A 12948-nucleotide genomic window follows, 5' to 3' on the forward strand; every position below is an offset into this window, starting at 1 on the left:
ATCCCGAACGACATCCGTACGCACGCACGCCACTGACACTTGGTTATTCGATTAGGCATTCGCTGTCCCGGCGAGCAAGAACAATGCGTTCAGGACCGAGGACGATAAAGATCAACGAGCTTTCCCGGGCTTCCCGGTGACGTTGCTTGAACCTCCCCGCTATTGGTATCTTGGCATACTAACGCGTCTTTTCTTTCCGCAGATCTGCGACAAGGTGCAGAGCGATGGCTTCACTGTGGTCAAGGACCCAGAGAACCGCATGGGACCGTATGCTTACAAGGGACAAGAATGGTTCTCATACGACGACAGAGCCATGGTTAAACAAAAGGTAAGAAAACCACGACAAGCTAGATAACACAGTAAAATCGGTTAGTAATCATTAATGAGTCTAAAATGGTTTAGCTTGCAAGCAACGCTTTAGGGGTTCCGAGTTCTGTGCATTTATTACGTTAATATGCAAATTGCAAAGAATGTCACTTTGCGAGGCATCTGACAAGTAAACAGTCCAGTTTTCACCCATCAAGTGTGACGGCCCTCCCCAACTTCCCGTGCCCATCATAAGCCTCCCTGACCGCGCCCATCTGCTCTCCCCAGTCTCAGTACATCAAGGACATGGGTTTGGGCGGCGGTATGATCTGGGCTCTGGACCTGGACGATTTCCGCGGCACCACGTGCGGCTGCGAGCCCCACCCCCTGCTGCGCACCATCAACCGGGTGCTGCGGGGCTACTCCAGCCCGGAGCCCACCTGCAACGTCTGAGACCCGCTCTGGCGACCCCACGCGCCCTCGGGGGGCCGCCGGCGACCTGACGACCCAGACGGAGTCGCAGGAGCCAGCCGGAGCACCCCGCGGGGCGAGGGGCGGCCGAGGGGCGGAGTGAAACGAAAGGCATTCATACTTACTCAGCGCGCAATGTGTCATGCGACGTGAAGTGACGTGGAACCTGTGGCATTATTACAGCAGGAGGGGGACTGGGGATATGTGGGATTGAGACGAGTGTTGACTGTATCATGAACGACCGCTGTGAGACTATTTCCTGTGAACAATCACTGCTCTTCAGCCTGGCCCCATGGCGCCACTTTGTTACAAAACGGTCGGTGATCAGGGCCGCCGTCCTCCGATCATTGTAAGGTTGAGCGGGCACTGCCATCCACCCAGTCGCCTCTCTCTGTATCACAGTGCAGGGCTTAGGCAATGTGCATCATTACATTCAGCTGTCTGTCTCGGACCTCTTGCGCCCGACAACTCATGTAGCAGTGAAGATATCACCCTAGTGCCCTCGAAAGTGTGTCTCACCAAGACGTTTGTGTTCCTTATGCGACATGATGACAAAAACATGGTGTATGATGTCAGCGAAGTGAGTCGAATAAACGTGGAAGCATCACGACCACAACAATGTTCTTTTGAATGCATTTATGGAGGCAGACACCAAAGAAAACATTACACATAAAATTAAAAAAGCAATTAAGCAGCCAAATGAAAAGGCGACAAAAAGTCGAAACTCGCATGAGGAAAGCAGGCTGAGGCAGCAGTTATCTGCACTATAAAAACCAGTATAGCGCCTTTTGGGGCGAGTAACGGAGCGAGCGAGAGGGTGAGCCTTGCACGTGCAAAATTTCGAGGGGGTACCTCCAACTGACTTGTGCACGGCACCCTACTAACCGGTCTCTAGTGATGTGCCAAATTTGAGCACAATCGGCCCAGCCGTTCTCGAGATCTGGAAGCGGCACCCTGCACGTGCGCACGTGCAAAATGGGTCCCAACTGACTTGTGCACGGCACCCTACTAACTGGTCCCTAACCGTGTACCAAATTTGAGCGCCATCGGTCCAGCCGTTCTCGAGATCTGGAAAAGACCCCTGCACGTGAGCACGTGCAGCAGCATCCCAACTCTGGCACATGGATATGCAGTGCCTAGTGGGTGCCTACCTACATGCCAACTTTCAGCGCAATCGGCCAAGTAGTTACCGAGATATTGCAACAATTACAAAACTGACACCTCTTCGTTTTGCACGTGCCACGTGCATAAGGGGTCACCCACATGCATCGGGAATAGTCCAATACTTGGTAGAAGGAATGAAGCTACCCTACAAAAATTACCGCATGTAAATCGGTCAAGTGGTTGCTGAATAAGCCTCGCAAAAGCGTCCGCACGGCCGGCCGGCCGCTCATACTCAGAAATTTCCGTTAATCTAAGGAAAGACTCCGCTCACTTCGCTCGCTCCGTAATCACACTAAGGTCGACAGTACCGTCAGTGTCAATACAAAACAAATACATATTCACACCTACCTTTGGCGTATGGTAGTCTTCCACAATGCGCGAATGCTTCGCCGAGGAGTCACCGGGGTCACCTGAGGGAAGACAGAGTATATTTGAAGTTGAAACTCGTCACCAGTAATTCAAAGACACGTCGTTGGCTCGGCTTCTGGGTATAGTAGCCAGTAGGTGTACCCAAACTTAGTGGGAAGGAAATGTGTCATCTGTATCACATAGCATATAACCTAACCAGGATTTTTTTCATGGCAACCAGAACAACGATAGGATGATTGAACACTATAACTCTGTGTTCGTGTAAAAATAAGCTATCTGCCACCTCATTTATAAGTTTATTTGATCACTGGACTGCGCATGGTTCATCACACTTTACAGACGGCAACTGTGAACAACTTAAGTTTCGAGCGAATGCGTATCAAGTATTACGGATACCTAGCATACCCACTTTAAATCAGAGGCAGCGAAAAGTATTTTTGATGGTGGCGCAGCAGCTTCTTACAGAACCCGGATATGGCCCCGTCGCCGGACCCCAGATGCCAGCGACGGGGCCTATGAGTCTTGATGTCACGAGAAGCCGGCGTAGTGGTTCAAGAACCAATGTAGAACCGTCACCAGGCCCCAGAAGCCTGCATGGGGACCGTCAATAGCCCCGTGAGGGCCTTCAGAGGCGGTCGTGGAACCCTCAGGGGCCGCCGAAGGGGCCACAGGACCAGGGGCTTCAAAGAGCCGGCTGGGGGGTCTAACAGACGGCGCGGGCCCTCAGGAGCCGGCTTGGAATCCCCCAGACCAAGGAAACCGGCGTGAGGCCTTTGCAGCGGCAGCGGCAGCGCGAGGATCTCAGAGGCCGTCACAAGGGCTCTCAGAGGCCAGCGAAGGGCCTCAACTCAGCAGCCTGCGGGCTGCGCGGGAGCATCAAAAGCAGGTGTGAGGCCCCAGCAACTGGTGTGGGGCGAGAGAGTGAGAGTGAGAGTTAGAGTGAGTGAGTGAGTGAGTGAGTGAGTGAGTGAGTGAGTGAGTGAGTGAGTGAGTGAGTGAGTGAGTGAGTGAGTGAGTGAGTGAGTGAGTGAAAGAGAGAGAGAGAGAGAGAGAGAGAGAGAGAGAGAGAGAGAGAGAGAGAGAGAGAGAGAGAGAGAGAGAGAGAGAGAGAGAGAGAGAGAGAGAGAGAGAGAGAGAGAGAGAGAGAGAGAGAGAGAGAGAGAGAGAGAGAGAGAGAGAGAGAGAGAGAGAGAATGCATTCAATGATAGAACGGGCCCTTTGAAGGTCAGCTTGCGCATTTAGGAAGTGTATGTACAAAGATGTGTTCATCCCACGCTTTCGGATGCGGATGCAGTTGCGGATGCGTATCGCCGCCCCACTTTTATATCATTGTTCCACTGGTAAACTACAGGCTTCTACATTGCAGGAACAAATAACACCCATTTGTGCATGCTCACTGACAGATCCAGAGGGGGGGGGGCAATCTGGGGGGGGACAGATCCATTTGGGGCAAATCCCCCCCCCCCCGCAGCGCAAGCGCCCAAAATCAACATAATGAAAGATTTGCGGTGTTTCGAGGATAAAACGAAAACCAAACAATTTTTATGAGGCAGTGTCTGCTTTGCACTGTACAGCGATGCGTAAGGAACCGAAAACCTATTACTTTTTTAATTTGAATACCCCCCGGAGAGACCAATGCCGCCTTTCCAGATCCGCCAGTGTGCGTGCACATTCGCCAATATGAAGTACTCACGCTTTGACGTTTGGGATCACATCGCGAACTCTAGCCCAACTCCAGCCGACAGCCCAACGCAACACACGTCACCAGTCACCAGCAGTCAACACCAGCACCAACACCCCCAAGCACACGCACAACACAACCGCCGCCCTCGCCACGATCACGCGTATATAGTATTCTATGACCGTGGTATATAGGGCCTTGGATCACGCGTTGCTAGGCGACTGGGGTGATTCCGCGTCCTACGGACAGGTGGCGGCACTTGCCGGCCCTCCAGCACGAGGCGCGGGATGAGGGGTGAGGGGGGACGGGGTGATCGGGGGTGATCAGCTGTTCTCAGGAGACAGGAGCCGGCGCGCTTCGCGCCGTAGGCCTTCCCCGCGCCCGCGCCAGTCCCCCGCGCGGGCTGAGGCGTTGTTGGTGAACGTCGGTCGTTGTGTTGTGGTTGTGTAGTACGATTAGCATCAGGTTGTGCGTGATACCCACATAGCACGGAAGGCGTCAGTGAAGTTTGCGGGCTGAGACGCCATAAAAAGGTGAGTTATTAAACATCCTAGTTTTGTGAGCTCCACTGGCGGATCCAAGGGGGGGGGGGGGGGGCAACCGGGCCAAAATCAGGTTTAGGGGGGGGGGCAAAATGGGATTTGGCCCCCCTTTCTGCAACTGATTTCACCCCTGTAAAATCGCCTCTTGCTCTGGGACGCGATCGGCAACATGTGACAAATAGGGTGGTGGCCCTATCGTAGCACGTTGAGTCGGGAGGTGGACGTTTCGGTAGCAATGACAGAATCGCAAATTTCTTAGAGGCATGAATCATGATTACTTATACTTGATCTGGTGACCTGCCCTTGGGTGACCTAGGGTCAAAATCTTAATTCTTATGCCCGATGGAAAATATATAATCAGCTGTGCTAAGTTTCGCGGAGCTGCATGTTGTTGTTTTCTTGACTTACGTTACGCAAAAACCTGGAGTATGGCCAGATCCCACCCGGCCCTTTCCATCAGGGCGAATATCAACCCAAGATACCTACCTGCTGGGGCTCCTGGATTTCCACGCTATGCTGGGGGGGGGGGGGGGGTGTTTGAACACGGGAAAGGCAGCGTTCGAAAGAGTGTCAAAATAATGACGAAATTAATCTGGTCATATTTTGGTCAGGTCAAAGGTCAGATCACTAGACCCCAGAGGTCATCGAAGGCCAAATTTTCAGGCTGAAAGTCAACAAGTTTTAACAAACCGGCGCATAACTCGGAAACCAATAGAGTTACAGTGCCCCGGAAAAACGTATTTTATAGCCCTATTTGCGCTCTTTCTGGAAAATTCTTTCAGATTTGACCCAAGGACAACGGTTTTACCTGCAGGGGGAAAAACTGGCAAAATAGACGATTTTTGCGGAAACAGTTTTTCTGCAATAACTTTTGACTCAAACTTTGCACGAGGTCACTTTTACGGTGGACGGTGAAAACAGGACGCCGTAGGGTACATACCTACAGTCAATTGACCATCAAGAAGTTCTCTCCCTCCCTATTCCTTCCACACGCCACTTGTCACGTGCTCTATCCAAGTGAATTTCAATAGTCTTGATCAAATCGCCCCAAGCGCCCTGTTTTTACCGTCCACCACTTTTACCGGCATCGTGTTCCTCTCGTCAAGAAACATCGAATGAACTATAATTTGACCTCGAAAAGCCAACCTGAAAATTCGACCTCAGGTTAAGGCCATGACCTGACCGGAAAAGGTCATGCTGCCTTCAGTCGATCCTTATTGTCGAGCTGAATACACCTAAGGCGTTTTCATCGCTCTAGTATGCCTCTATGAAAAGTTATTCGCGAAGAACTGTTAGATTCCTTTCGTGACGTGAAATGACCTAAGGGACATTAAGAGGGGTCACGGGAGCCATTTTCCAGTTCATCGTGGCATGTTTACTTGTAATTCGGTGTTTTAAAGTATTTTGAATGGCGTTCGTCCAAAAGAGGCGCCTTTCATTTTCTTCCGTATACTTATAATGGAGAGGTCGCAAAATTGACCTGACCTTAGGTCACCAATGTCAGAATTTCGAGATGAAAATTTGGTACATACGGTTGCTCTTATCAATCGCTGAAAGTTTCAAAGCGATCTTTCACTCGGTGTAGCTATGGCAGACATCAAAACTTGTTATGGGGTGAGATCACTTCACGTGACCTGGCGACCTGACCTGAGTGCCCTCGGTCTGAAGTTTACACATATGCAGACAAGATGTATGATCAAATTTGCCAGAAATACCAGGAATGCCAGAAATAACCCGCGCTCCAGCATGGCGCGGGTTAAACTTACCATGTAGCATGTTTTTTTTTTTTCGAGGTGGGGTGGGTAATCGGTGCACCCTAAGCCTCAGTATGGAGTTTTGAATGGGCTCGGAAAGTGGCCGGTTTTGGCCCCTCCTTTTGAAAATGGCTGGATCCGCCCACTGAGCTCGCACATTGATATGGCCGCTCAGACCAATCATGAGCCAAACCGCTGTAAGGTCTCGCACAGCGACGGAGGACCGTCTTACGCTACGAACAAAGTGAATGTGTAAAACAGAACAATAAAAACTGCTGATGAATAAATATCCTGATCTTGCTGGAATAGCCCAATTTGCTTTTGCGGTTTTCTTTATAATTTACCTACTGAACAATGGTACAAGGATAGTTGGAAGGTGGCTTGCATGCATACCGCATAGCCACCTTTTTTCCATTCGACTGGTCATGTTTCATACGAGCAATAAAATTGGTCAATGACAAAATTTAGCATCTTGTAAATTGTTGACATGAATGTTTCCATACGTTTGGCTTTCATCATTCATGGCATTATTCTTGTGATCTGTGAAGTTTTGTGGTTCCAAAACATGGCTCGCCTCGGTGATATCCCGGAAGTTCCTCAGTTCGGCAGTAATATTTCCGTCCTTCCGGCGCCCTTTGGGTATTGGGTTACCGAAACCCGCAGTGCAGCGCAACCTTGAGCGCAACTGCCTTTATTGAAGCGGCTCTCAATTTCATGAAGGCTTCGTGCCTGGAGGCAATCAATTGTGTCGTCATGGCAACGCCCGTAGGGCCTGGCGGCCGGATAAGGCGGCAGCTCTTGGGCAGCTCCGATCTCGGTTAGCAGCAGGGTTGTGCTTGACTCATGAGTCGAGTCAGAAATTTGACTCAACTCTGACTCAAATGAGTCAGTTTTGAGTCGAGTCGGATAAAATGTTGAGCTGTTGAGTTGAGTCAGAGTTGAGTCGGACAAAAATATTAAGGCGTTGAGTTGAGTCAGAGTTGAGTCTGTAAAATAACTTTTGACATTGAGTTGACATTGTGGAATTTAGGAACATGAGTCAACTGACTCAACTTTCTAGAAGCAATGTATTTTCATTCCCCCCCGCTTAACAACTTAGCCCTGGCCCTGCTGCCGGATTTTTTTCACCCCCCCCCCCCGCTCAACAACTTTTTTATCTGAGTCAATTTTGAGTCAACTCACTTGACTCAACAAAAATTTGAGTCAAGTTTGAGTCGACTAATATTTTCATTGAGCCGCTTGAGTCATGAGTCGAGTCAAGGGAAAAATCAGCTCCTTGTTTGAGTCAGAGTTGAGTCAGGGCTTTCTGAAGTTGAATGATGAGTCGAGTCGGCAATTTTTTTTAGTCGAGCACAACCCTGGTTAGCAGCCAGTGACGGAGGCGGCGGAACAGGCTGCCGAGCTGGCGCCGTCGGTTCGGCCGGGCCACTAAACCGAGCACGATTGATAGTGCCGGTCGGAGATACCACTGCATGGTAGCGACACGGCCGTTGCGTGTTGCGCGTGGCATAGGGACGAGCCGCAGGTATCTCAGCATACCTACCCTGAGTTAGTTCTGCGCTGGACAAGGTGCTATGTCTGAGACTGTTTGAATTCATTGGCCTGTAGCGGCCCTGAATTTTGATGGGATATGTACTGTGGTAATGTGAATAACGGCTGCTTATTTGAAACTCATGAGGTCCGGCAACGAATTGTGATTTTGCATTGGCTCCGGGCTGTTAACCCTATTCCTGGCGGGGGGGGGGCCTCAGGAGCCCCCCCGCTGAGGTTTTTTGGTTATATCTCCCAAACGCGTTGAGCTAGGAAGCTCAAATTTTCTGACTTTTCCTAAAAGGCTTCTACGCAACATGTCTGAAAATTTTGAGTTGATCTGACCTCAGGTCAGGTCACCAGAGGCGGTTTGGTGACGCTACCTCAGAAAAGTTTGCAATCACGCCAGAGCTAGAGTTTTTGACCGATCAATTTCTTCTCCTCAGGGTTTAGTTAGGGTACCAGTATGTGCAATTTGTATATCTCGGAATTTTGATATCGGTGACCTAAGGTCAGGTCAATTTCGCGACCTCCCCATTATAAGTCAATGGGGGAAAAATCAACTCCCTGTTTTTACCACTAAAACGGGTCGGAATGGCCCCATATACCATACATGACTTCATATACGATCAACCTTCACTACCTTGAGGTCTGTTTTGCTGTTGGGCAGCTGTGAGGTCATGTGACGTCATCAAAGGTCACCAAAGGTTTTTGGCCAATAACTCCGTACAGGAACAAGATACAGACGCGTGGATGGTCTCATTGTGTTCAGCTCGTCAAGACGCATCGAATGATATACATGATGACCTCGAGGTCACGTGACCTGAGGTCAACCTTTGACCTTGACCTTTCGAGGTCAACATATATATCATTCGATGCGGATTGACGAGAGGATCACGATGATGCCCTTAGTTTGTTCCTATCTTGACTAATTCGAAAGTTATTCGAGAAAAACTCTCTCCATATCTAGTGCCGCCATTTTGACTTTTTCGACCCCTGTGACGTCATCTTTGACCTGACCTGAAAATGACCTTAGTAAAAATTGTAGATCTTGGCCGTGCGTATCCGATGCCGTTTACCGCTTGTCGCTATCTTGCTTCGTTCTCGAGATCTCAGGGGGGGGCCGAATCGCCCCCCCCCCCGCCAGTTTCTTGTCCCGGCGGAGCCCGCCAGGAATAGGGTTAAGACGGATCTTTTTAAACGAGTTTTAAGAAGTAAGCATGCCCCTTTGGCCTGGCCCGCTTGGAGTGCTGGATGGGGATGGGAACAGACTGAAAGGCGAGGCGACCTTCGAGTATTTTTAGAGTATTTTTATTTATATGTTTCAATTAATTGATCAGTCATTGATGATACACCGCAACAAATGAAAATAAACATGGAACGCGAACTAGTCAAGGCCCTTGCAACAGGGAAAATGGTGTCCATTGAGTCGTTTTGACGAATCGGTACGTCTTCGTCGCGCCGCGTTTCAAGCAATGTTCAATACTTACAAATCATGATTCCCAATACTTACAAATCATGATGCCCCTTTATTACCTTCGCGGCACCGTCTTTCGTCAGCGTTTCTTCAAGCTTTCAGCTAATATGCTAAGAGCTGAGGATGGCCGAACTATACTGACTGGTGTCCCTCCCCGCGGTCGACCGGTGCCATCACAATGACAAACTGGGTCTCTGAGCGGGCCATCTGGACTCTCCTGCCGGACCAATCACTTTGAGTGAGTCTCCGTCGGCCGCGTCGACCTGCCCACATTTCCGACGACCGCGACGATTTGAAACGACGTGCGGCGGTTCCTGAAACGGAGAAACTTGTTGGATTTGACAGAAGAGCGCCGAGCAGCAGCGACCAAACGGAATGTGCGCCATCCTATGCTGTGAAGAGGCGATGACACAAGCAGCATTGATTCCGACATCCTGGCATTCAGAACACGGCTCTGAATGTGTAGCCACTAGCCACAAACAATGCGCTCCCTGTGGGAGCAGAGCGCGGACCTTGGGCCGGCTTTCTCCTCTGTGACCTACCGCGGGGCGGGGAGGACCGAAGACGCGTGACGGTGTCTCCAGAGACCGGGGACAGCCGTCCCACGGCCCATTTCCTCGGCAGGACAGAGGGAGAGCCGATCGCCGCGCCATCAGACCGCCAGTTTCCGAACAGTAATTGGTCGTACCGGGCCGATGGTGTCCCTCGGGATGACCGCCGTTCGCATGGAAATGTCCGGAGCTAAGGGCGGAAGGGATAACCAAGCCACCGGCTCCGAATTCTACCAGCACGGGTTCGAAGTGCATCCATCTGAAAATGGAGCCCACGTCCCACTAATAAACAAGCATGAAGAGCATGAATCACATGTTTTCTTTATCAGTTTTGATTATAAACTTCTTTAAAATATAATTCCTATTGGTCGTCCAAAATGAGAGTAACTGCAATTTATAGAAGCCGAGGAGCGATACCAACGCCGTGCCATTTCTCCTCCGACTGAGCGCGCGCGTTCGCCATGAATTTTTCACGACCCGCGCGCCCCTCATTGGCGCTGATATTGACTCCTCTCATACGGCGGTGGGCGGACCGCTGAGGTTCCACACAGCAGAGAGGCGCCAGCTTTATTTACGGGGGTAGGCGAGCTTTTACCCGTCGGCGTCACCCAGCGGAGAGACGGTGTGGCGTGCGAGGAGAGCACCTACGAGCACCTTCCCAGAATATCTTCAAATATTGTCTTCCCAGAAGACAATATTGTTGCTATAATACAACAACTGTGGACAACCTTTCCAAAAAGTTTAGTAGTTGGAAGCATTAGGTGCTGGGGAAGAGGCCGATGTCACGCAGTCTCCCAGAATGCATTCCCATTTGGTGAACAGCGTGCTGAGTATTGAATATGGACACGTTTTCTGTTGACGGTCGATATCTCTGATTGCCTCTCGTTGAGCTGGGTACCAACTGTGTGTCGGTGACGGCAGCTGCTGTGCTCCGTACCGACACCGACACTGTGGGTTGTACCGGCCGGCAGACCAGGGGAGCGCTTAATTGGTCCGCCAGGCTCGGCTCCCCTACAGCGCCGACCGTCACGGCGCGTCACGCGTGTCACGTGACGGCGTCACGGCTGGCCGGAGCAGCTGGCGTGTGTCCCCTCTCCCTCTCCCTCTCCCTCGCGGTGTTACACGCTGACGTGGCCAACAGTGCCGGCCCATGTGAATATGCTTCATTACGGAATATTAGACGGTGGTGGAGCCCATGGCCTTTGTGAGGTTTAGCTACGCCACACTAGGTATGGCTAGTGTGGCATGCATATTTATTCGTCATAACATCAAAATATGCGTATTGCCTTGTAAATTTGCATTTTTGCCCTGCTTCTGTGCAATGCAACAGGCATCACTCACTTATATCCCATGGAGATCTCTGTCACAACTCACAAATGCCTCGACACTCGTAGACACTTCCTTCCTCCTGGCTTTTCCACTGGCGAGAGTGTGGCAAATTTGTGAGCTGATGAGCGTATATGGCCATACGAGCGCAATATAGTTTACTGTTACTGCTATCACCAAGTGTTACCACTGAACTCTAATATATACTGGAAGGAGCATTGGTGACTTGTTTTTGTCTATCGATTTCCGCCATGTTGTGTATACCAGACATATAAATTGCATGTACGGTAGCAGAGGTGCAGTTTAGTGAGAGGTACACTACTCAAAAGTGCTGCTGCTTCATGCTTGCAGTTTGATTGCAGTGATCAACTTTTCAAGACTTTGGTATACACAACATGGCGGAAATCGTTAGACATTCTGGCCCATATACGGCCAAGGCGAGTGCCTCCCCCTGAGTGTTACTCACAGCCGCCATAATTCGACACAGCGCTGTACGCTGACACATCCCGCCCCTCTCACTGATCTGCAGAGTGCGTCATTCAATTCAGAGCCGCATTTGTGGTCGGTCGGTGCGACGCAGTGGGTGCCGTGAAATTGCGTCGGAATAACGCAGGGGTGGGCTGGCAGGCATGGTAAATGGGAAGCGCGGTGGATGATTGCTGCTGCGAACTGTATTCTGAGGGGATCACGTGTGATTTAATATGCATGGGTGTGGACCAAGTCGTGGTGGCAAATGGAAGTTCCCAGCAGGAATTGTAGTTATTAGTAAATAATTTGGAATTGGGGTTGTCAATAATTTTTCAGCTTTACTCCTATTTCTAATGATAAATATAGAAACAGAGAAACACATTTTCTGGAGAGTCGCCACTTTTTTTTAAGTTTTAGATATGCTGTTAAAATATGAAATACAGTTGCTTTGGAGCTCTTTTCTTATTCCCTCTCGTATGCCGCACGCGTTATCGTTCTGTCGCCGCGTTTCAAGAGGCATTAGCGATAAGCCTGGCGTCACATTCATCATTTCTCTCTTGAACGAGCGCACCCCACTCTAGTTTTGGCGTGCTCTGAATACCAAACGGTATCTTCTGCAGTCGAATAAAGATGAAATGTGAGCGTTGCAGCCGACGCCATCATTCAAATGTACTTAAATTTGTACCGAAGAGTGGTTTGAAATTACGTGACAAAAATGTGAAGTTTGAATATATTGGTAAGCAGTTTTTCTCACTCTTTAGTATCAGTTGACGGATGGCGCATGTACCTACATACGTGCACCTGACACGATGGCATGTCACATTATTGATGTAATTTTTGAAAGTGGTTCTCGAATTCGCTTTTATATCAAAAAACATTTCTAATCATGTGACATGACGTGATGCATAACCAATTAACCTTTAAATGTGAGCTATTCGACTAACGAGTAAACGCGAAGCCAAATAACTAGTTACCCATCGGTTCACACCAGATCCAAGACCCAAGGCACACCTAGAGCTGGTGAGACCTGATGACCTCACTGGCCCTTGACATAAATTTCATACCAGTCCAACTTCCCAGCTCTCCCAGTCAAAATTCCAGACGGCCACAAACTCCCAACGACCCTCAATAACACCTCGGCTCGGACGGCGCTCTTTGAGCGTCGTCTCGGCACCTCGCCGCATACAGAGCGGTCTCCGAACGACCGCCGCTCCGCCGTCGCGTCAGAACCGACACGTGGGGCGGCCCATTCGTACCGCTTGTTCTCATTCAGCCGATCAGCGCGGCGCGGCGGCGCGCGGGCAAGGT

At 50.2% G+C, this 12948-nt stretch overlaps 3 protein-coding genes across 8 annotated transcripts in view; 2 read left to right on the forward strand and 1 right to left on the reverse strand.

Moving 5' to 3' along the window:
* The window catches only part of LOC122387517 (probable chitinase 10), a 39247-nt gene extending 37851 nt beyond the window's left edge, over positions 1–1396 (forward strand). For all 4 annotated transcript variants that reach the window (XM_043377824.1, XM_043378066.1, XM_043377985.1 and 1 more), the window contains 2 exons: positions 203–328; positions 595–1396. In XM_043377824.1, coding sequence (XP_043233759.1) covers positions 203–328; positions 595–759 — 291 coding nt within the window. In that variant the 3' untranslated portion in view covers positions 760–1396. The remainder of the gene's footprint in view (positions 1–202; positions 329–594) is intronic.
* LOC122388103 (pigment-dispersing hormone type 1-like) overlaps positions 1–4156 on the reverse strand; it is a 90569-nt gene extending 86413 nt beyond the window's left edge. For both annotated transcript variants that reach the window (XM_043379015.1, XM_043378930.1), the window contains exons 1-2: positions 4005–4156; positions 2290–2351 (exon numbers count right to left, since the gene is read on the reverse strand). The gene's annotated coding sequence lies outside the window, so the exon portion shown is untranslated. The remainder of the gene's footprint in view (positions 1–2289; positions 2352–4004) is intronic.
* Positions 4157–4256: 100 nt separating this feature from the next.
* Positions 4257–12948, forward strand: part of LOC122387793 (transmembrane protein 198-like) — a 97143-nt gene continuing 88451 nt past the window's right edge. Inside the window, exon 1 of one of the 2 annotated variants that reach the window (XM_043378307.1) lies at positions 4257–4525. The gene's annotated coding sequence lies outside the window, so the exon portion shown is untranslated. The remainder of the gene's footprint in view (positions 4526–12948) is intronic. The other variant, XM_043378484.1, reaches the window with a different exon arrangement.

The sequence above is a fragment of the Amphibalanus amphitrite genome, unplaced genomic scaffold, assembly GCF_019059575.1.
Source record: "Amphibalanus amphitrite isolate SeventyFive unplaced genomic scaffold, NRLGWU_Aamphi_draft 000001F_arrow, whole genome shotgun sequence".
NCBI lineage: Eukaryota > Metazoa > Arthropoda > Thecostraca > Balanomorpha > Balanidae > Amphibalanus > Amphibalanus amphitrite.